The sequence below is a fragment of the Miscanthus floridulus genome, chromosome 12 (genome assembly GCF_019320115.1).
Source record: "Miscanthus floridulus cultivar M001 chromosome 12, ASM1932011v1, whole genome shotgun sequence".
Taxonomy (NCBI): Eukaryota; Viridiplantae; Streptophyta; class Magnoliopsida; order Poales; family Poaceae; genus Miscanthus; species Miscanthus floridulus.
Window position 1 is genome coordinate 66,743,256 of NC_089591.1, and position 24,127 is coordinate 66,767,382.

The window sequence follows — 24,127 nt, forward strand, 5'->3', positions numbered from 1 at the left end:
CTGCTGTGCTGAAACAATGACACCCATATCAATCAATCAAGTATAATCTGCCCATTTCAGATTCAGATTCTTCAGCTTACCTGAACACCCATATCCTCAGCCGGCAGAGGCTCAGGCGACGGCAAGAGCGCCGGAATAGGCGAAGGCGACGGCGACGACGGATCTGCGCACGTAGAAGGCGCCGGTCAGGTCGCAGGCGGAAGGCAAGCACGCTCTAGGAACGAAGGACTCAGCCGTGTACGGGCGGGCAACGACGGATGGCGAGGTCGCTTGCAGCGCTGGCCGTGAGTACGGGCGACGTCGGCATCTGCGGGAGAGCGCCCCTGAGCTGGCCGCACCACGAGGGAGAGCGCCCCTGTGCTGGCCGCGCCGCCGAGGAGCTCTGCCCTTGTGTTGGCCACGCCACTGGGGAGCGTGCCCATGGGTTGGCCGCGCCACCCCAGGATTGGGAATTGGGATGGGAACGAACAAGCTGAGCCGATGAGGTTCCATGAGCCGAGCCGTCATGTTGTTTGGCTGCCGTCGGAGGATTATTTCGCGTTGCCGTACGATGAAGGAGCTGTGCACGTGGCGTGTATCTGGCTGGGGAGAGCACGAGCAGCTCGGTGTGCCCGGGGTGCACCCAATTTTTTTCCCCTATTGTGGTCACGTTTTGACTTGCGAATGACGAGGCAACCAACTCTGCACATTGATTACGCCGGCCTTCCTCTCTTCTCTAGAGGACACATTTCGTGCATCAAGGCAAGCGCGAAGCTCCCCAAGTCTGACCAGAGGGAAAACGCACGAATGCTCAGCGAGGATCGCCACTGACGCGCCCAGCCCGGCGCACGTCGCACAAAGCTGAGTATGGAGATTAAGTGAGATTATACTTTAGAAAAATACTGAGATGTTGTTTATTTGCTCGTGTGAATGGATGCATGTAATCCGTCTAGCGTATGCGAATGACTATAGACCTTGTACTCCATCCTGTAGTTACTGGGCAGGGCCTGGCTGACGAATAAAGCTTAAACCAGGCATATAATAAATAAGGCAGATACAGTGAAACCGGTCGTCCAAATACGCTTCTTCAAAAGTTTATATGCACCTCCAATCTGAAAGGCTAGCGGACATTTCTTGCCCGCTTACGACGGAACGGAGCTTGCACGTAGCTTCAGGGCCCCGCAAAGAACAAAAATCCACAAAGAGGACATTTCGGCCCAATTGGCTATTAGCCTATTACCCAGATTGCTCCGCCGCATGCGGCCGACCGTCGACGGCCAACGTGTGCCTTTCCCGGCCCCCCCTCTTCTCTTGTTCCGTGATTGCGAATGAGTGCTCTGGAAACTGGAATGTCTGAATCTGTATCTGATACGGTTAAGGGAGCGACGTAGCTGCGGGCGAGCTCGGCAGCCCATTACTTGCGTACGCTACTAATTGCGGGCTGGGCTGTCTGCTGCATTCCGTAATGACCCCGCATGCATGGCCTGCGAACAGAGATGCACTAGGCCGAATACGTATGGGCCGAACAGAGATGCACCATGGCTCTTGCATTTGCTGTTTTTCATCAAGAAGGAAACAAACAGAGAAGAAGGGCAGCCGAGCAAGCTCGTAAATGCCTCACGTTTACTTCAAACTCTCTTTCATTTTTCTTCAAAAATATAAGATTTTAGAATGTGCGTGTATAGTTTAGTGGTAGGAGCTCGACTTCACATAAAAGCAGTGACAAAGCCAGAAAAAAATTTAGGAGGAGCTGAACAAAAGAATAGGGGCTTTTTTTTATCTTCTCTTAACCTTAGCCCCTCCTACCTAATACATATATGCATAAAATTTTAAAGGAGGACTTAGGGGGGCTCCACGTGCTCAGGATTGGTAGGGGGGCTAGAGCCCCCTAGCCCCACCGCTGCCTCCGTTGCTGTATAAAAGCCACTCCTTTTACTATTTAATAGTTAAGGTTTATGGTTTTTTGTTGACATTATTGTTGAGACTTCTTTTAACGATGGAATATGAAATATTTCGCTGTAGACTTTTTCCTAGGTCGGCTTATTTGGCCTAGCGAAGATCATGCCTTTTTAAAAGCACGAGCACCGAGTAGTCAAATATCGAAATTGCTCGGTTGCTTCGCCCCTTTCTCGTCTGTGCTAGCGAAGGAAATCCTTGCTTTCACGGGTAACAAAGCAATCAACGAGTGATCCAAACACCGTTCACTATTCTAGCTTCTTGTCGGGCTAGGCAAGGGGAGGGCCGGCAAGGATCCAAGCACACAGGTTCTTACCTTACCGGGCCATGCAAGGATCCACAAAATATTCAAATGTCCTTCAAGTCACCTTAGGCTCCTTATTGTCGCCGAGCACATCGTGTAGCCTTAAAATAATAATTAACGGAAAATATTATGCAAGCATCCGTGCAAAGCTGGGTGGACAGGCTTTATCACAAAGTAAGTGAGATAAGCTTTTTTCCCCCTATGTTTTATGTTTTCTCTTTTGTTATTTCATTTTTGGGGACTCAAATAAAAGTGTGTTTTTTGTGAGAAAAGAAAAGTGTACTTTTAGAGATATCATTTCACCTCATTGCATAAAAACAAGATTAACCAACGTCCATTTATTAATGCACCGGCATGACGCCTCGTATGGCTGTGGGAACGTCCGGCGTCCGGACGTCGGACAGAGGTAGCCTTCAGACGTCCACGCTTCGTATGGGGTCCGTGTCGCTTCACGCCTCGCGCCCACACCGTGGTGCCCCTCCACACCAACGCGCATGTTAGACGAGCCCAATAACTGCAGCAGACGGCTGCTGTAGATGGGTTCCACTGCATCATGTGCAACACTAAGATCTATTTTGCAATATCTAGATGAAACACTTACAATATATGTCCGAAACAATTAAAGCACTTGCAACATACGTATGAAATACCAGAAAAATATGTTTGCAGTCATTGCAAAACATATGCAACATCTAGATAAAACACTTGCAACATACGTATGAAACACATGAAACACTTAAAACATACGCTTGCAACATGCATGCATATGCAACATCCAGATCTACTTTTGCAACATCCAAATGAAATACTTGCAACATACGTCTGAAACAGATGAACATTTGGGACATAGACTTGAAAACACCATTGCAACATGTGCAACATCTCGATCTACTTTTGCAACATCGATATAAAACACTTGCAACATACCTCTGAAACATTTAAAACACTTGAAATAGATGCTTGCAACATGTAGTATTAGCGCAATATGTTCTTGCTGCTTGGGAGAATGGATCCTCGTCAGTGTGTGGAGTTCTATCCTGGCCGCCGCAGGCTACACGCGGGCGAGTTTCGCCCTGACCATGGCGGACTAGGTAGGCGGGTGCGAGCGAGATGTGCATGGACGAGCTTCGCGTGGGCTGCCGTGAGCTACACGTGGACGAGCTTCACACCCGGCCACAGCGAGCTAGGCAGGTGGAGGCAGAGGTCTTCTTGGCCGTCGACCAAGCGTCTAGCCCCCGTGGTGGAAGCGGTAGCGGTCTCCTTCACCATGGGCGGGCGCGCGCAGCGCGACCAGTGGAGCTTGTGCGTACGCGGCTAGCGACGACGCTCAACACTGGGTGCATATGTGGACGGCGGCGACGCTCGTCTGGACGCGGGCGCTAGCAGAGCTCGTTCCTACTCGACCGAAGGATGGGCGGTGCGGTGGAGCCGATGCAAATGGAAAGATAAGATGTCGCTCTCTTTTAATTTTTTTTTAAGAAACTGTGTATGTCGATGAGGGGAGAAGGCTGGTGGGCCGATCTACAGCCTAGCTAGCCACGTCCGGATTAACTGACGCAGAACGAATGCCCGTGGTGGAGCATTAGCGCTATCCAAATCATCATAGATAGTGGTAGGAATACTAACAGATTTACCTATAAGTCCAAAAAAAGATCTAATTTTTGAAGTGTTACATACAGTAATTCACAAAACTAGGCTTATTTATAGGTCTGCGGGTAAACTCGCTCGCATGTCCGCATGCCATCCAGCCAGATTCGAGCATCTGCATAGAGACGCCTTCGTATCACTATCACCACCGTCTGGGCCGGCACAAAAAGGCGCAACGTGGCGGACATCACCCATCTGGGCCATCGGCCGGCCGGCGACGACACCAACGCTCTGACAGGTGGGTCTAGGCTACTCATTACCGTGGGCCCGGCGCCCGCACGCCACCACTGGGCTGACGCTGGGTGGGGACGGTCCACCAAGACCGTGATTACGCGACGGCAATGGTGGCGAGGCGGCCATTCCAATTTCCAGGCAAAGCGGTGGCCGCGCTTCCTTCCTCAGTCCTCACTCGCCCCCTTCTGGCTTTCCAGCTTCGCCAAATCTATCCGATCTGCGCAGCGATCTCCCCGGCCTGCGCACGAGGTTAGCTTCCTCCTCCGCTTCCTAAGTTCCGGCAGATTCGTTTATTCAATATGTCTGCGCTCAAAATGTGCCGGGAATGAGATGGGTGCGAGGCTGGGAGCTGCTTTATCTATGGCTTGTAGCGACTCGGGAGGTTTTCTGGTGTGCATCAGAGGAATTGGGGCATAGATTGCTGGAAGTGATCAGTCTGTTTTTTTTATGACAGGAAGAGGTTGATCTGTTTTTTCATGGGAGATGAATCTGTATGTTAGCGTAGGATAATCATGTTTAGTGTTGGTCCTTTGGGCCCCTGATTGGAGGATTGGAAAAGGATCTTGATTAGTTGTGGCCTTAGCAGCTTAGCTCATCAGTTGTGTGCTCATAGTCTGAAATTGACATTGTGTGTTATTGTAGTTGTAGTGTGGTGCATTTACATGGAACCTGATGAAGTGATATTCTGTGAACTTCCTTTTTAGGTGCTTGTGAGCATGTATCTGCTAGGCAACAAAACTGGAAAGAAGAAAGTGTATGTTGGTTATATGAGTGCCCCTCTACCGTATGCCATTGAAGAGAATTACGGTGGGTGCTTCTTTGATGACGACGACGATCTTGCCCAAGTTCTTCAAGATCAGGTTGGGTACCGTTTCCTGTGGTCTTTTTAATAGGTTGTGCAATGGCCATGTGTTCCCCATATGTGCGCTTCTGATACGGTGGGAAGACTAAAGAAACTTAGTCAAAATTGTTCATTAATGTTTTTTTTGAGGAATTGATCCTAAGCACTGATTACATTGGTACGGTATTGAGTCCTAGATCCATAATGGGCTGGTTGAGAAGTTATAAAATAATTATTACTGTTTTGCTGATAATATTTATTCACACAGCTTTGTCATGTGTAAGATAGACAATTCATAAATTTCTGTTTCACTAGGGCGGTATGCTTGGAAATTTGAGTTCTGGGCTAAAAATTAGAATCTACAGAATACCATTTTCATGAAATTCATGACAGTGTATTCTTACCTTTTGCTATGTGCTGCTTATGACCATTGTTATCCTTTGTACTGCAACCGTTCAGCATCATTTTGACAAATATGACCTTAAATTAACTTGCCTGTTCATCCACCCTCTTCAGGAAATATTGTATCAATTAATTCAAGGAAGTAATGGTAGCGGTTCATCTAGAACTCATTCGACTCCAAGTTGTAGCTATGGCCGTGATCGGACATCAAATGAACAAAAATCATCTGGGGATGTAAACTATGAGTTGCAACTAGCAGTTGATGAAGCTTTAGCTAGAGAGTTGCAAGAAATGGAGGGCAAACTAGCCAACACTTCACTTAATGACAATAATGGTTAGTTGCATACTCTATATTCTTTGGTGTCGGAGTCAATTTGTTTCCCAGATTAAGTGCTAATCTGTTGTCTCAAATACCTTTACAGGAAGAAAGCCAACATCATCTTCAGCGTTTGATAGAGGCAATAATTCTGCAAGTAGACCTCCTCAGGTATACATTTCTGGCAAGTATTTTGGACAATCAATACACACTTCCATTTATTGCCAATTACCAATGTACAGGTAGTGGAGGAGGATGGGATTGATCCAGATACTATGACTTATGAGGTGTGTTTGTTTTGTCTCCTCCCCTCTTTTTTTTTTTTTTTTTTTTTTTTTTTTTTTTTTTTTTTTTAGCTATGCTTCTATAAGTGGCATGTGCCAGGTAGCTTTTGGTTCTGATAACCGATATGTTTTGTTAGGAGCATATTCTATTTTATTGCCACCTTGTGGCTATCGGCATTATAGAGATATGTGTTGCCGAGTATTAAAGAAATGGGATTTTCTTTTCATTTATTTCATTTGATTTCAGGAACTGCAACAGTTAGGGGAAGCCATTGGTACCGAAAGCAAAGGGCTGCCTGAAAGTGTCATAGCACTCTTGCCAACTTCAACTTACAAAATTGGAATATTCTCAAGAAAGGAAAAACATGATGAGTACGTTTTTAAGCTGATTAGGATATTTAATTTTCCATTTTCTTGCTCAACATTTTTTATGTTTGGAAGTGCAGTGGCAATACTGATTAGTTATAAGGTTTGAAGAATATGTTTTCTAGTTGTTTGTTGCATCCTATGACACTGCTACCAGGTGTTTATCTATGTTTGTACTGTATTAACTTATGCTTTTAAGTAACAAACCATTTTGCCACTCACTCTTTTGTACTTATGCAGATGTGTGATCTGCTGTATGGCATACAAGAACCGAGATAGGCTTACTAAATTGCCCTGTGGACATCAGTACCATCAAGCTTGTGTCGCTAAATGGTTACAGATCAATAAGGTAAGTTACCTAGACACCTAGTCTTTAGCTTTTTTTTAGTATGTCTCCCTCCGTTCCAAACTATAGGTCGTTTTGGCTTCTCTAGATACATAGCGTATATATAAATGCATAACAAAAGCTATGTATCTAGAACAACCAAAATGACCTATAATTTGGGATAAAGGGAGTAGTACATAGGTTGGTGGTACAACTTCCATCCTTCTAGGAATTGTTGTAGTTCCTGTGGTTCCTGATCAGTTTACTTGTGTTGGAATTATTTATTAGGATGAGGGCAGATTTGGTGCCCTCGTTAGCTAAAATACTATGTTGCAATGTTTCAAAAAACATCACAAAAATCATGTATTTGTAGTTGTGTACACATAAAGTTTAGTATAGCCGCAACAATTCAGTTTGAAATTCGTCCTAGATGTCAAGAAACAAAATAGACAAGCAGTCAACCTGGCACTGTTCATCATGTGCTGACAGTGACACTTCTGTTTTTTTTTTAATCTCAACATCAAAGATGAATTTTAAACTAGTAAATTGTTGTGGCTACACTTAACTTTAGGTGTACTACATAAATGATTTTTGAAACATTGCAACATGGCATTTTAACTAACGAGGGCACCATATAACTTTCCTATTAGGATTTAGGAGTATGAAAGCTACCGTGTCTCGTAACATGTCATCGTTTTTGTATTGCACATCAAATTTGCTTGCCAACTGTAGTATATATCTTGAGCAATCACCCGAGGTTAAACGTGATGTAGAAATCTTACAAGTTACACCTTCGTTTCACAGTATTTGAACGGTCCACATACCAAAGACTAAGAGGCATAATAGCTAAGTAATCTTTTTTACAGAATCAGATTTTGTCATTCGTCTAATGGAGGGCCCAGAAGGGGGGCCAAGCTGTCTAGGTCTGGGCTGACCACGCCACCAGGACGGGGGCGCGACCAGCGGAGGGGCGGCCTCCCGCCACGCCGCCGACATCCAGATCCGGGAGGATAGGATCTGCTTGCTTGGAGGACAAGATTAGATTGCTTAGAGGCTAAGTCTCCCAGGAGTATAAATACAAGGGCGATGTAACCTTTCAATCTTAAGCAAGAGTAGAATAGGCCAAGGGCCTTCTATCCCCTCCTCTCCCTTCTAAGCCTTGGTCCTCTTCCCCTGCGCCTCTCTCTCTCTCCCCTGTGCCGACGACTCTAGTCCCCCAAACCCTAGCTGCCACAGCCTAGAGCCCCTTCCCCTGCCGGGCTCTGACACTGGTATCCGGAGACCAGATCAATCCGATGGCCACCACCGCCAAGATCATCGACATAGACACTATCTGGAACAATGCCCACAACATCATAATCAATTGGCGAAACTGGGCGACAAGTTCTTCGCCGGCAACACCAGCAGCAGCCTGCTGCTGCCCGACGCCGTCGCACCCTTGTTGCCCGCTGCACCCCGCAGCGACCATGCAACAAGCAGCGTCGCCGCTAGCCTTCCCTGCAGCGGCCTCGCCACCAAGTTGATGGACAACGACGCTCGCCTGAGCAACAACGAGCATGCACGTTCCAAGGAGGACCTTGACATCCACAACATGACCAATCGTTGGAAGACGATGTTTGACGAGTTCTTCGCTCGCACCGACAATTCTCAGCCAATAGCAGATCCACCTCAACCAGAGATCCCCACTCCGGAGATCACGTACAAAGGAGTTGGAGCAGCCGTCTTCCTCAAAGCCTTATCAACGATCAAGCAAAGCCGCAGCGCGAGGACGCGCTGCCAGGAGAAGGGGGAAGAGATGTCATACGTCTAATGGAGGGCCCAGGAGAGGGCCCAGAAGGGGGCCCAGGCTGTCTAGGTCTGGGCTGACTGCGCCACCCGGAGGGGGGCGCGACCAGCGGAGGGGCGGCCTCCCGCTGCGCCGCCGACATCCAGATCCGGGAGGATAGGATCTACTTGCTTGGAGGACAAGATTAGATTGCTTAGGGGCTAAGTCTCCCAGGACTATAAATACAAGGGCGATGTAACCTTTCAATCTTAAGCAAGAGTAGAATAGGGCAAGGGCCTTCTATCCCCTCCTCTCCCTTCTAAGCCTCGGTCCTCTTCCCCTGTGCCTCTCTCTCTCCCCCCTGTGCTGACGACTCTAGTCCCCCAAACCCTAGCTGCCGATGCCTAGAGCCCGTTCCCCTGCTAGGCTCTGACAGATTTTCATGAGGGTAGGTGCGCATACGTACATTCATAGGGGTGAGTGTCGCAACTATATTAGGCATTTAGGCGTTCTTTATGGCTATATAGGTTGATCATTTGGTAATTTTTTCAATTGAAACTCAGCACCTCAAACCCCTGGCATTTTCAGACCAAATGTTTCTGCTTCTGCATTTTCAAATTTGCAACCATGTTAATAATTTTTCACTTCTTATCCTGAGAAAGCATGGTCTCTGCTAAGCCTTCAGTGGCATGCATGACGCTGCAGGTATGCCCTGTTTGCAATAAGGAGGTTTTCAGCTAGTAAAATCAAACAGTGCAGATTCGTTTGATGGCCAGCTCCAGAAACTGTCTGAAGTACTGCGTAGATGTGCATTATTTGTATAAGCATGCTGCACTGTTGCTGGCAGGTAATGCACTAATGCACCGCATTGCTCAAGGATCATAGCACGACCAAATTAGTGATATCTCGAGCAAATGCAATAAGATCTCTGCTTTTTTAACTTTGGGACATTCAGACTTGGTGCCACACACTAGTCCTTTTTATCATCTCCTATATCATGTATATTGGTCGTTCATTTCAGTACTTGGCTCCAGTTCTTTTAGCATACTGTCTGGAATGTTGCAACTTGTATTAAAACAGTGACAAATATGGAAATTTAGGCACTGATGGTTTTTAAAAAGTAGCAGCCATTGTGTTTAGCAAATGGTCAGAATGTTGGAATGGTCTGATTTCCTCACAGCCAACCATTTTGGACTATGTTATGGCTGCAGTAGCAATTTATCTTCTTCAGTAAGATCGGTCGTTCCACAATAGGATGGTTTCAGGTTCATGGATGGAATTCAAACTTATGGGTCAGTATATGATTTGAAAATGATGGTGTTCCATGAGCAAGCAGCCCATGCATGGACAAACTTGTGTGTTTCTACGCTACGTTACAAGGCAATGCTTCTTTTATAATACTTCAGGAGACAGAAAGCACGCCACGAAACCACGCGCGTCACGCTCATCTGAAAGTTGGTGCAACGAACCTAATGACGTAACTGACGCCTTACCATGCACAACGGAAATTGAGCCAAGTACGAAGCTTATTGTAGTTAGCTTTGTTTGGTCGTCAGTTTATTGAGACAATCCTGACGCTGCTCTTGACAAACTGTCATGGCGACTGCTGGATTGTAGATAGACTCTCGAGTCATTGTCCAAGTGTGGCCCTCAGATCCTGCTAATTTCATCATTCATGTGCAGCCAATATTGTTTCTAAGGAATGCAGTAGTAGGTGGCGTATGGAAGTTTAAGTGGTGACTGATAGCAAGATTTTGTGAAACTTGGGTTTGCTTAACAAACTAGACTAACAGGTGATGATGGATCAAGATCCAAATCCAAATAGAGAAGCCCAATTAAAAATCTAGAGAAAAAAAAAAGAAATCCAACTTAGGTTCGAGGATGAGTACTCGTTTTATCACAAGGATATCGCATGGATTTTGATACGATCATCGAATCACACTACTTATCTATTCTGTTTAAGAGGATTAGAGAGGTGACGGATAAAATCATTTCATTTCTTAAGCCGTAAAAATTGTTCTAGTTTAGAGCTAAAAATAGAATTAGCCATGACTATCCAACTAACCAACACCTCCAACCGAAGTCCATTTGAATGGTCGGGCAGAGGGAATGTTAAATATAATGAAGCCATGACCCGGAAGTGGACACTGGACAGGGCTGCCACAGGCCCAAAGGGGACGGGTCCCCTGGTGCTGACTCGGATCCACGCCCACGGGCCTAGGCTGCGTGGTCACACATGATTGGTGAGACCAGCATATGGGGCCCTGTGGTATCGTCGATGCGAAACGTGGAGGGGAGGAAGAGAGAGATGCCTTTCTCAAATTCTCTGCCTAAACACTCGCACTTGCATTCCTTTCCAAGCATAAGAATTAGCTGCCCAAAAATGCTTATATATACAATAATAACTAAATGACGGGATGACAATGGGCAGACCATCTCCAGGAGTTTGATATAATTTTATTTGCTAAACTAATCAATTTAGCAAGTTAACAAAAGAAATAACAACCTTAATTTCTGTCCTTCTCCAACAGTCTCTGCTTATAACTTTCTAAAAATTATAGTAGGACCCACATTTAATTATTCTTTGGTTTATTGTGTTGTTCATAAAGAAAATTGCATCTACTCTCAGCACCGCCCTGACGCGAGCACCGATTCGATCCCAACGTTTGGCTCGGCCAGCTGCGTACGGCCGGCAAGACGTGGCCAGCGCCATGCCTTCCGGCCAAGTGGTGAGCACACGTGAAGATAGCAGGCCATGCACACGTGGAGGCAGCAGGCCATGCCTTCCAACCAGGGATCAATAAACACCGGCGGAGGCAAGCACTGGGCGGCGGCGATGGAGGTAGGTACATACCAGTGGCGGCCGGACCAAAGGGCAGAGGAGGAACACATCACACCAACAATATATCTCGCGGCAAAAACAAACTCTCGCGCGAGAAGTACCGTGAAAACAGGTTCACGGGAGGGATAGGAAGTTCTCTTGACTTTGGAAATCTCTAAGCTGAGAAGGATATTTGACAAGTTTTTATTTTTAAGAAGCTCTTTTAATAAACTGTTGGAGAAGACTTTTTTCTTTTTGCTAAAAAAAATTAAGATAGGAAGTTGTTTTATCAAATTCCTGGAGATGCTCTGATAAAACATGGCCATTTTCTGATTAAACATGAACTCAATAGCACAAAAATGAGCCGAGACTTATCCGAAAGATAAGAAAACTCAGTTCGAAGAGAAGTTGGCACCAAACATTTGTATGCATGGCAGCCGGTCGACGGACGCATGCGGCCGCACACGAACGCGTGTACGCTGCTCCATCCTCATCACTTATCAGCTCAACTCCCGTGGCGATGACCGACAGTGTCGTCGTGATCCGGTGGAGAACAAGCCACTTGCCGCATGTGGCGTGCCACCGCCCTGACTAGCCCCTTAGTGCCCGCGCTTCGCGGCGGATGACGTAATTATGACATATTTATACGAACAAATTTGTCATACCCACACTTCGCTGTGGACTTATGGCATATTTTATTCAATTAGTTTTTTTTCTATGAACAAATTTGTCTCTCTTACCATCATTGTATGGGTAAAAAATTATCTATATCTAGGTGCAACAGACACTTCACTCTATTGCAATTGCTGGGTGCAAGAAGCTCATTAATGCTAGCAGTCTCAACTACTCCCTCCATACTAAAAAAAATAAAGTTGTTTTTGACAGCGACACGGTCTCCAAAGTATTACTTTGACTCCTTGTTTTTATAAAAAATATTTATCAAAAAGTGATATATGTATATTTCTATGAAAGTATTTTTCAAGACAAATCTATTTATATGGCTTTCACATTTCTAAACTCAACAACTTAAAAGTTATTCATGATTTATATTCCCAGACCCTATACTTGTCCAAAACGACTTTATTTTTGAGTACCGAGGAGGGAGTACTCACTTCGCTGCAATAATGAGCATCTGTTTTCAGCAGGCGTGCATGCATGCACATGCACATGCGACTGCATGCATATGCACACTCTCACTCAAGTATGCATGCATGCCTTTAATCACTGCGGCCATACAAATGAGGTTTGGTTAATTAAGTTAACCAAGCGTACAACAGTCCAAAACATCATGTATTAACGCAAAGAACGAAATCAATAACATGCCTTATACAAGGAGCAAGTAAGATTAATCTGCTAAAGAGACTTCGTTGGCATTGAATCAACTAATCCAAATTCCTAATGCACTGGTTATACTAAAGTACAGTAATTACCTTTCAAAAAAAGGTAAAGTGACTACGCTAAAAAACGGTAGAGTAACTACACCATACACTAAAAAAGGTAGAGTATCTATACTAATGGACCAATCACCCATACACATTACCGTAACTATCATAACAAATAATGAGAGCTAGAGTTAACTTAATTGGGCACACATGGTTTAACACATACGGAGTATTACTTATTATCATGTATGTCGATGCAGCCATCGAAATTACTACTCAAATGACACAGCCACACATGAGATGTTACTCGAAAGACAAAGACATGAGCTAGTGGGAATTAAATGTATGTGCTAATGCATGCGTGTGTGCCTGTTTCAAGTTTGCATGCGTCCAAGTATAGTGTCAATACTTTCTTGGTTGGTAGAATAAATGCCTTGAGTAGAATAAATCATATATGGAGGAGATAATAGAGGCTACGTGATAGAGCATGCTTGCCAGACTCTTGAGGTGGACGATATGTGTGGCGCTAAGCTAGGGGAGCTGTCATCTGGACTGCTAGAAATAAATCATATATGGAGGAGATAATAAAGGCTACGTGGACACTCTCTGAGGCCGCCTTGACGGAGTGCCTTCATATTTATGGCCATAGCTACTGATTCCTCGTATATGAACTATAAGGAAGACACATGGAGACACTGGGAGGGCTGGAAGGGGTGCGATGAAGCAATGGATAGCACATGTTTATATAGGCAAGCGTTCGAGAAAGAACGAACGCCTCTGCATGCATGGGTGCAGATGCAAGTATGGTAGCCATATTAATGGTGACCAACCTCAATCACCGACCACCTCAGGAGCAACGTGCACACAACCTAAGCCGTCTCTTAGATGCATGGATGCATGTGTAAGTACAAATGTTCATGCATGGTCGGTGAATTATTTTTATCTGATGGTAAGGAGGAGAGACATTAAATCTGTCCACCTGCCCAACTTGTTTTTATCTGATGGTAGCATGGAGGAGAGGCATTAAATGTGTCCAACTGCTTTCGACCCACCCTGCACAGGTGAAGATGTCCAGATATTTCAAATTTACTGAGTGAATTTCTGGATAGCTTAAGAAGGCACTCGTGCATGCATGGAAATTTACTGTCTAATATCTATTGATAGTAAATTCATTAATGTAAAAGGAGAAGGCGCATCTGACGTAAATTCCTCCTGTCATAGTAACTTTTTTATGTAAAGGACACGTGAAAAGCACAGTGATGTAAATCCCCCTACCGTAGTAATTTTTTACATGCGAAGTACACCTACAGTTTATACAGCCTGTTCGTTTGGCTGTGGCTTGTCGTAAACGATCGTAAATTTTCAGCTGGAACAATATTTTTCTCTCACACAAACCAGTCGGTAGTACTTCTTCACGAACCAGCAACGATACGAACCAGCCAACCGAACAGGCTATATATTGTCCTTGCATGTATGGTTATTTAATTTTTTATCTACTTTATTAAATACATTCACTTCATAGAAAAAAGCTAATTATGATCCGCTTCATCTGAGTCGTGAAATTTCTAACGCACTAACTCAATAGAACATATATGGACGCCCGAGCGAGCAGAGCAGAGGCGCCTCGCTGACTGGATCGGAGCCGATCCTTCCAGATTCAAAACCCCTGGACTGGACCTCGTCGCTAATCTGCAGTGCTGCTCCTGCAGATGAATCGAAACGCGCAACATCTCCTCTGTGTGTTGTTGAACTGTTGATAACGACGCGAGCAGTGATATTTTAGAATCCAATCTCGGGCAATCAGGGGCGTCTCGCTTTCGGGCTCTTCTTTCTCTGACGGACGAGATCTTGGGTGGTTTTGGCCCCTCTGATTGCAAAAGGGCAGCTTTGCTGTTGAAAGAAAGTGCAGTTGATGAGTTATCCTGGCAGACATGCCGATCGACGTGGATACCTTGGTCCTATCCAGGAATTTCCATTACTGTGACTTTTGTTATGCGTTAAACTATGAAACGACAGTGTTGTGATGCTACATGCCCATCGACAGTAGGTACTATAATATTTTTTTGTTAGTCTCAAAATCTGTTAACTTATAATCCGTGCTAAGGCCCTGTTTGTCTTATGGCTCGATTTTTTTAGCCTTTAAAAGCGTTTATTTATAGAAGTAGTTTTTGTGCCCGCGTTTTTGAGTTTTGGGTAATTGTGCATTTATGTCTACGTAAATGCTCTGATGAGTGCATCCGTTGCGTGTCCATCCGGACGACCCGTTTCCTGCGCAGCGATTGGGCGCAATAGGCAACAGGTTTGTGGTCTCCCCAACTCAGGGCCTGTTTAGAATGCGGGATTTTTTTTCCCCATTTTTATGTTTTTTCTGTGAAATTGAACTGATTTCTGTGAAATTCATGTGTGATTCCTGTGAAATTCCTGCGTTCCAAACATGCCCTCATCTATCTCCTGCGAATATTTCCCCACTCCCGACCGCAGCAACCGCTTTCACTGCGCCGTCCGCCTGTAGCGGCCGCGTCCACCGCGCAATCTGCACGCCGCACTCGTGACGCACCGTCCACCATCCCACACTGCCTTGTCATCGCAACCATGCTCCGTGCGGCCCATCTCGCGTTGTGCCCGTCCCAATCTTTCACCGCACTGCGCCCCATCCCGCACAACGCGGGGCGTCCCCTGTCGCGCCCCATCCACCCTGACTGTCGTAGCCACGGTGTGCACTACGCCACCACTACCCAGCGCCATCAGGAGGAGGTCACCAATCATTGCTCTCGATGTCTCTGTGGCCCGAGTTTGTTGGTTACCGCAGTTCCACACCAGGTAAAACTATGGTCGCCGGCGACGTTGTGTTTCAAGTGTTTCAGAGTAGACCTGCAATGTTGCATATGTTGCAATGACAATATATGCATGTTACAGGTCTATGTTTCAAGTTTTTGAGACGCATATTACAAATATTTCATCTGGATGTTGCATATGTTACTATGGCTCTATACACATGTTTTAAGCGTATGTTTCAAGTGTTTTAGATGTTTCAGACCTATGTTGCAAGTGGTTCATCTGGATGTTGTAAAAGTAGATCTCGATGTTGCATATGTTGCTATATCTATACACGTATATGTTCAAGCATATATTTCAAGTGTTTCCTCTGTTTCAGCCGTATGCTGCAAGTGTTTTATCTAGATATTTCGAAAGTAACCCTGGAAAGCACATCTTGCAATGGCTCGGTGACGGGTCATCCTGCCCTGCTGCTGCTACGGACGCCGCCGTGGAGCCTAGGGATAGGCACGGGATGGATGCAGGGGCGCGGTGTGGCGTCTGCATGCGGGACATTGATGCTGGATGGGATGTGGTGCGGAATAACACGTGGGAGCTACATCCAGACACACGTCCAGACGTCCGGGAGCCGGTCCTTCCGGTATGTCTACGGCCATCTGCATCTCTACCGTGTTATGTTTTTTCTTTGTTGCTTTGTCGCTAAGCCCGGAGCGAGTTTATGATACAGTGCAATGTTTTGTTTCAAAACGTGGGGTATAGTTGGCCGTTTGGCCCACGTAGTGGCGGAGATGGGGGGCAAGACCTCTCCTGTACAGAATTTAACTAAAATTTTCACAAAGTCTGTACTGCTGGCTCTCCTTCTAAAAGGGGAAAAACGCTTTTCTAGCTCTGTCTCCAGGCCCACGTCATACTAGAACAGTAAGAGCGACAGATTTATTGAGGAGTGAAATGCTGTGATATTGCCAGCTAGAGGCTAAATCATTGTTTGTAAATGTTGTTCTTGAAGAGTACAGAATGGACATCTTACCTACACATTGTTCGCTTGCTTATAAACCGTATTTTTTAGTCAATGAATAATATTTTTCTCTCACAACAAATCAACCAACAGTACTTTTAGCCATGACTTATCAGTCAAACGAACAGGACACTACTTGTATGGAGTACGATTGCATACCAACTTATCTGCAATGGATTTTTCATGATATAATTATTTCTTTATAGGATTATCCATGATACTAGTATTATTTTGCCGGCACACTTTGGGCACTGTACATACAAACCATCTTAGACGGTCTCCAACAAGTAATCCATATGAGCACCCAAATCAAAAATAGATAGCAAGAGATCCAAAATCAGCCTTCAATAGAGTACATATACATGAGACCTATTTTAGGTTGCTTGAGAGACACAACCTAAATATGAGCATCCTCTCTAGTGGAAACTCATTTGCAGAAAAGATTCTCTTTTAGGTCTGGTTGTTGGAGAAGATGAGAAATATGTATTAAACTTTTTACCTATAGCACTATCAAAGGACGAATAAGCCTTATATTTTGGGTGTTATTGTTGAAGTTAGCCTTGCGAAGCGAGATACCAGAGACATAACGACACACTAAATCCAGGCGACGCCAAAGGCCAAACCGACTGTGCGGTCACACCTTGGTCCCCCAACTCCTGCCCGGATCTCCATCGCCGTCGCCGCGCACCTCGCTGACCGCTGCTACTCATCTTAGGTCTGGTTTAGTTCTAAAAATTTTCACCCCAAACTATCACATCGAATATTGCGGCACATGCATGGAGTATTAAATATAGACGAAAAAAACTAATTACACAGTTTGGTTGGAAATCGCGAGACGAATGTTTTAAGACTAATTAGTCCATTATTAGCCATAAGTGCTACAGTAACCAACATGCGCTAATGATGGATTAATTAGGCTTAATAAATTCGTCTCGCAGTTTTCTAGACGAGCTATATAATTAGTTTTTTTTTATTAGTATCCAAAAACTTCTTTCGATATTTTTGAAATATCCAATATAATATCTAAAAATTTTCGTTTCGCGAAATAAACACGACCTTAGCCAAAACAATGCTACCCGGCTACCGCGGACGACACGTGGCCATGATTTCCCAAAGCAACAATATCCACTTGAGCCACATCCCTTGTCCAGAAGCAGAACCATCCACTGATCCACCTCCACCTGAAAAGCGCGCTATTTTTATACGGCCACCACCAGGTCAGGGTCAGCAAGGCATCCGCCGCCTAGTTCTCCCCTCCGTCGCAACCTCAGGACCCCTCTCCAAGTCTCACCTCCACGGCTCCACCCCCTCTTCCTCTTGAGTCGCCTTCCTCTTGTTCTCCACCACGCGTGTGGCTATCTGAGAGAGCACCCCATGCATGCTGACTCCAGCAAGTCGGTTGAATTGAAGAAGAACCAGCCGACTGGCGGTTACCCCACTGTCGCTAACCGGATAGAGAAGAAAGGCCTCTCCACTCTCCAGGCATTGGAGGCGTAATCCGAGGAAGGTACCCAACTCCACCCACGCATTGCGCGCGCCGAAAATTTTGCAATTTGGATGGGGGTGGGGGCGTCGAGCGTGGTGGCGCCGGAGGGGTACGGCCGGGGGTGGGGGCAGACGTCGCTGGGCGACATGCCGGAGAGCTGCGTCGCGGCGGTGCTGCTCTACCTCGACCCGGCTGAGATCTGCCAGGTGGCCTGCCTCAACCGGGCGTTCCGGGGCGCGGCCTCCGCCGACTGCATCTGGGCCGCCAAGTTGCCCGCCAACTACAGGTACCTCGCCGCGCTCGCGGCCGCGGCCGACGACGACGACTGCGGTTGCGATGACGCGGCCGAAGGCAGTGATGGCAGGTGCTGCTCCTCTGCGGCGATCAAGAAGGAGATATACGAGCGCCTCTGCCGGCCCACCCCGTTCGACGGCGGCACCAAGGTAACTTTTTTTTTTCTTTCTTTATAGTCGTTTCCAACAATCAGAATGCTTTTGCTTTTGGTAGAGGATGATTTTAATGGTGGCTGGGAAAAAAATAAGAAGTTGAGTCAGTAGAACCTATTTGTCTTTTCGCGTTTGCTGCCTTAATAATGTTTGTGTTTGTTCTGGGACTTCTGTTCTATCTTTTGTCTGCGATGGTCTAACTAAAAGCAGTTATTTGAGTAGGAATTTTGGATCGAGAAGAACAAGGGAGGTTTCTGCATGTCCATCTCCTCAAAGGCTATGTCGATCACAGGGAGAGAGGATCGGAGGTATTGGAGCCACCTATCCACAGAGGAATCAAGGTACTTCGTTTTTGTTTTCTCATTTTCCCACAGTAAACGTACTCATTAGGAGGTTAAGATCACATTCCATGAACCTGTCAGCATATTGAGAGAATGAAATCATGGAATACTTTTATCATGCCATGGTTTTATTTGATCTGCTATATTTTGTTACATTGGAAGCTCTTTGTTAATTGCTTGACTTTTGTTATGTTCCTCAATAAGACAATATTTTGTTATATTGGAAGCTCTTTGTTAATTGCTTGACTTTTGTTATGTTCCTCAATAAGACAATAATCTGATCTTATACTCCTTATTTTCCGGTGAGCATTTAATGTATTTCTTTTGTTAATGAACTGGTTGAAGATTTCTTTTCCGGGTACATATGTCTTTCTTTCACATACCTACCCAAGAAAGGCATATGATATATTTTTGTGATGATTGATGGTATGTTTTCCCAATAGGATGCATGGGGTGTTCAGACAGATTTAGATGTCCTCAGTGGCTCAGTGCTGGACAACTTATCCAAATTGTCAGCAGAAATTGACAAATTAGCAAGCCAGTAAAGTACTTTGAGTGTGATTGATATCAGTAGGACCATGATTTATTTTTTTAGGCCCTGTTAAATGTTACCGAGCCTTTATGCTCCTATGTTATCTTTTGTGCCATTATACATATATAAAATCTTGAAGCCAATCAGCGTGCTGCATACAACCAAAGTCACTTCAGTGTCATCGGAAAGCCTATATGTGTACTGTTAACTTCAGTCTGATGGCTACTTATGCAAATTGAACATCTATAATATTTGTTATGATGTGATTTGGTTTATTGTATTTACATGACCTGGCCGATGAGTACATTGTGGTCCTTGTCCTGTTCTTGCATGTCATCAGTAAGCAACCCCACCACGTTGCCAGTTGGTGTCATCTACCTCAGACACCTGAATGATAGCTTTATGTTTCTGTTACTGCAACTCAGAGCATGTGTAGATCCAGTTTGTTTGGATTTAAATGTTCAGGACTTGGTTTGGAGTTAAACTGAATGCCAAAACGTACCAAACCAGGCCTCACCCGAACACCTCATATTGTGAGCTATTTGTTGTACTTGTGCAATAACCCTGATAGTTTTGCTTTCGCATTCAGCTCTCTCAGACATTTTTACAAAAGGAAATTCACCTCACATGTTGTGGACTTGTGTTGTAGCTTGGTCCATCCGTAGCGACAGTTTGAGCTCTATCTTATTTTCATGTTCACCAATTGCTGAACTCACCGCATTACAGATAACTAAAGTGCCATGGTTTTTATTGCAGATTTCACAGTGTTGCCTATCTTCAGCAGATTTGGTGGCTTGAGGTAGGTGGGGAGATTGATTTCTGCTTTCCTGCTGGTTCATACAGCCTATTCTTCCGGCTCCATTTGGGCCGACCGCACAAGCGTATGGGCCGCCGAGGCCATGGCTCTGAGAATATCCACGGTTGGGACATCAAACCAACACGGTTCCAGCTCTCAACTTCAGATGATCAGCACACTGCATCGGAGTCTTACCTAATTAACCCTGGAAGATGGATCCTTTACCACGTCGGTGATTTCATCATATCGAGTTCAGATGAGGTGACGGAACTCAAGTTCTCTATGATGCAGATTGATTGTACGCATACAAAAGGCGGCCTGTGTGTTGACTCGGTCTGTATATACCCCAAAGATCAGGGATATGAGGAGGACTGCATATTCTGCCAGAAAATTTTGTAGGGGTGCTTGAATTCCTTGGCTAGCCTATTTCTTCTTCTTTTCGGGCCATTCTTGTCCAAAAGGGTAGCGCGCATATTCTCTTTCTGAGAGTTTTGCATGAACAATTTATTTATTTTTGTAAGGGATTATTCTGTATTTACTTTTTGTAGTGTTAGTCAAATAAGTGGGGAGGTCAGGAAGTAGATGTAGGTATAGCGATGTATGATTGGAGCGCTTGACACGCGTGTGTAGAAACAGATGCTTCATTACATGTACAGAGATCTTGTGTTTATACATTATTGGAGACATATGCTTCCAGAAAGTTTCACTTAATTTTGCCTTGGCAAGTATTTGAGGGTGAAGTTTTCTGCCGATCAGCATGTGGTATTTCCAGCTCCTATATCACTGAACTACGGGCTTTTATCATTTATCAGTGCACGCCGCATGACTGCAGCTTTCCGGTATTGCTGACCCCCTTGAAGAGCAAGTGTTCGTTAGAACTGCTTCTGGGTTCGATGTTTGGTCTGACCAATCCTGTTCGAGTCTCAGGCTTGGAAAATTCAGGTGCCACCCCAGCGTCAAGCAGACAAGCGCTGAAGCACCCATGGATAGCGAGCGTGCGCCGATGCAGGACAGCAGGTAAACGCATCTACCCCGGCCTGGCCAGCTCACCGATTTCGCTCATGCGAGCGCCGAGCAGGCGGAGCGGAGCCCATGGGCGCTGCCGCTGCGGTCGATCGGCGGGCCGGTGCCTGTGCAGCGTGCACCCTCCGCTTAGCAGTCGGTCCCCTCGGCGCCCGCCAATCTTCGTCGGCGGCGAGTAACGCGCCGACAACCCCTCCGCTGCTCTGCATGTGCGATGTGGGCTGCAAGAGGAGATTTTTTTTACGTGGGCCGTCTTTTCCCCATCAGTGCAATGAGAACCTAACGTGGAGATAGGAAAAACAAATTTACGTGGGCTAACAAATTTACGTGGGCTGTTTTTTCTTACCATGCATGAATGAAACTTCAAAAGCCGTAGTTATAAAACCGAAATGCAAATTAATTTTTGATTGTATTATTGTGTTCTTACAATAAATTTTTCAAAAAAAGATCTCACTCAGTATATTTAGATAATATTATGTTTAAAACAATGTTCTTATGAAGATAGAATTTTTTTTATGATGCAGGGATAATGTTCTAGTTTAGGAAAACATGTTTCACCTACAAGAAAAATGTTCTAGATTCAAGATAAAAATATTATGCATTTAGGAGAATTAATTCCAATATACAATGTGTATGTAGTTAGCCTAGAATCATAGTTCTTTTCAATTTCTTTGTGAGGTTGTCATCATTTTCTTAAAAAAAAGGGGAGATTGAAAGCCTCTTTTAAGTTTTGATAATTAATGACAATATATGTGCACTAATAACTTCATATGAGACATGAAAGGTTAAGTGCTAGTCTACAAGGGAGAGTGAACTACATGAAGGCCATGAAATGGCATGAACCATGTAATGCAAAAGCTCGACAAGGTGAAAATAAAAAAGATGAAGGAAGGAATACAAAGTGAAGGCAAAAGTATATGCATAGTTTTCTCTTTCACCGGCCACGAGGTGTTTAATGGAGTGAGGTGGCTGGATTGATAGGGTAGATAGTTGTACTATTAAGAGGGGGCAAAACATGTTTGCATACAATTTAGTGCCACTTGTGAGATCAATATATGCATTGCATATAGATTCAAGTGGTGTTTTAAAAATCATATGACAAACCTTTGAAAATGTTTGAAAAAATGCTAACTAAGGCTTAAAGATGTTAGATCATCTTGTGAGAGATCATATGGAGTTAGTATGTTAGAAAAAAACTTGACAAACGAGTTGAATGCACTATTTTTAGGGTCACGGAGCTTCGGAACATTGACCAAGTCAAGTTGTTTTCAAGCGCTTAAACTTAACCTTACGGTGTGCACCAGAGCTTTAGAACGGTGCATGTGCATGTCGACACCAATTCAAAAACTCACCGGAACTCTCCGGTGTGGTGCATTGGAGAGTGACTCCAGGAGTCCAGGGAGAGTGTTTTTTTTTTTTTGTGCAATTGGAGAGCTAACACGCACCCGAGCTCTCCGGTGGTGTACCAGGATTATAACAGCTCTTTCATCGAGCACAATGCAAGTTAATGTTGTAGGAGCTTTCCGGTGCTCACCGAAGTTATCCGGTGCTTCACTTTTTTGAGTGAAAGGATATAATGACTAGTTTTGTGTGGGAGCTTATAAATAGGTGTTGGCCGGGGCTTAGCCGCTCTCTTGCAAAACCGACGACCCATAGGTTTTGAGAACCGACTAAGCAAGTTTTTGTAGTCTTGCTGCAATTCTCAAGCTATCCTAGCAATCCTCGTCTGATGCAAGCGCACAGTAGCGCTCTGGTTTTGAGGACCGGATTTGTGTCAGCACCTTGCTTATTGCAGTTTGTTATCTGGATGAAATGGCCTGTTGTTACGATACTGATAGTATATGATTTAGGTGATGGATCTTGTTTTTTAGTAATTGTGCTCGTGACTGTCACGCAAATATACTCAGATGGATACAATCTGTCAAAAGTTCAGGTAGAGTATTTTCAAGCCTTCAGGTAGTATATTAATGCCGCCTCTCTCTAAATTTGGCCTGCACCACTGGTTCTTTTAGCTACTTCAGTATTGGCATGCAGGCAATTACTGGCTCATCTTTATAGCCTTATCTATTGTCGGCATCCTACAAATTTTATACACATGGTACAAAATGCATACGCATAGTATACTCAAAACAGTCATTTTTCAATTCCGTTATATTTCGTGAGCTTCAGGCAGCAATGATTCACCAAACCCATGACCCATCTCATCTCAGAGGCACTACCTCTGCGATTCAGAAACTAGGACAAAATCCTTGTGCTATGCATCACAAACAACACAAAGTTAATGGGATTCACGTGGTAACTGACTAACTGTATAATTCATGCCTGCGCACGGGATTTACGTGGTGGCGCCAGCCAGCTCGTGCCTTTGGGAAACCGGAACTCGCCGAGATTTCCATCCAGGTCATGGAAACGTGGCAATCCAACCCAACTACCCAAGCCTGTGTTTTCCAGCTGATAACGTAAGATTTTGTCCGTAAGCTTTCATGGTCACTAGACCATATGTATTTCGTCAAGAGCAGCCTCGTTTTTGTAATCCATCTACTCGCACATAGGAAATCAGCTGATGGTAATGCGTCCATCATACATGCTGGCTGTCTGCCTGAGTTGTTACCCACTGGAACTCAGGTCTGGTCCGTGTTTTGACTGAACTGGTATGCAGCGTGAGTGCATTTTTGGTGGCGAATCGCGATGATTGCTTTGCTTCTTTACTGAGATCGCCCGAACACCATGATGATGAGCCCTGCCCTGGCACAGGGCACAGCACAGGGCAGAGAGCCAGGGAGAGTGGATCTGTGGATGGATGGGTACCAAGACCTGCGGACGCCCCGACGCCGATGCGATGCGATGTGCCTCCCTGTCGTCTCTGCCCTGGCCTTACGTGCTTTGCCCTGCTGCACTGCATGCCTGCGTCTGTTTATTGGTGGTCCAGTCCAATCCTGGCTTGTTGCAGGGCAGGTTGCATTGCTTGCTTCGTGCATGGCCTTGCTGCTGTACGCTGGGCCAGCGGTCGACCTGCCGATCGCGGAGGCGCCCGGCCGGCCGCGCTCTGTGCCTTTGGCGAGCCGTAGTGGTGCTAGTGCGTGCGTGATCA

The 24,127-nt window shown here is 45.2% G+C and overlaps 2 protein-coding genes across 2 annotated transcripts; both read left to right on the plus strand.

Annotated features, from left to right (window-relative positions):
• Window positions 1–4,238: 4,238 nt before the first annotated feature.
• LOC136497234 (E3 ubiquitin ligase BIG BROTHER-related-like) lies at window positions 4,239–9,539 on the plus strand. Its single transcript, XM_066493024.1, has 8 exons — window positions 4,239–4,369; window positions 4,825–4,980; window positions 5,478–5,697; window positions 5,786–5,850; window positions 5,922–5,966; window positions 6,211–6,335; window positions 6,570–6,678; window positions 9,125–9,539. The coding sequence occupies exons 2-8, from the start codon at window positions 4,837–4,839 to the stop codon at window positions 9,158–9,160; spliced, it is 744 nt and encodes a 247-aa protein (XP_066349121.1). The 5' UTR covers window positions 4,239–4,369; window positions 4,825–4,836; the 3' UTR covers window positions 9,161–9,539.
• An 8,108-nt stretch (window positions 9,540–17,647) lies between these two features.
• LOC136497403 (F-box protein PP2-A13-like) lies at window positions 17,648–20,711 on the plus strand. The gene is made up of 3 exons (XM_066493190.1): window positions 17,648–18,341; window positions 18,567–18,685; window positions 19,974–20,711. Exons 1-3 carry the CDS (start codon window positions 17,970–17,972, stop codon window positions 20,410–20,412), a joined length of 930 nt encoding a protein of 309 aa, XP_066349287.1. The 5' UTR covers window positions 17,648–17,969; the 3' UTR covers window positions 20,413–20,711.
• The last annotated feature ends 3,416 nt before the right edge of the window (window positions 20,712–24,127 follow it).

What these genes read in the sequence shown, in the direction of transcription:
- LOC136497234 (XM_066493024.1), top strand. Translation starts at nt 4,837, where the DNA reads ATGTATCTGCTAGGCAACAAAACTGGAAAGAAGAAAGTGTATGTTGGT. An exon ending in TTCACTTAATGACAATAATG is followed by an intron (nt 5,698 to 5,785) that starts GTTAGTTGCATA and finishes ATACCTTTACAG; the next exon opens with GAAGAAAGCCAACATCATCT. An exon ending in AATGGTTACAGATCAATAAG is followed by an intron (nt 6,679 to 9,124) that starts GTAAGTTACCTA and finishes ATGACGCTGCAG; the next exon opens with GTATGCCCTGTTTGCAATAA.
- LOC136497403 (XM_066493190.1), top strand. Translation starts at nt 17,970, where the DNA reads ATGGGGGTGGGGGCGTCGAGCGTGGTGGCGCCGGAGGGGTACGGCCGG. An exon ending in CGTTCGACGGCGGCACCAAG is followed by an intron (nt 18,342 to 18,566) that starts GTAACTTTTTTT and finishes TTATTTGAGTAG; the next exon opens with GAATTTTGGATCGAGAAGAA. An exon ending in CTATCCACAGAGGAATCAAG is followed by an intron (nt 18,686 to 19,973) that starts GTACTTCGTTTT and finishes TTTTTATTGCAG; the next exon opens with ATTTCACAGTGTTGCCTATC.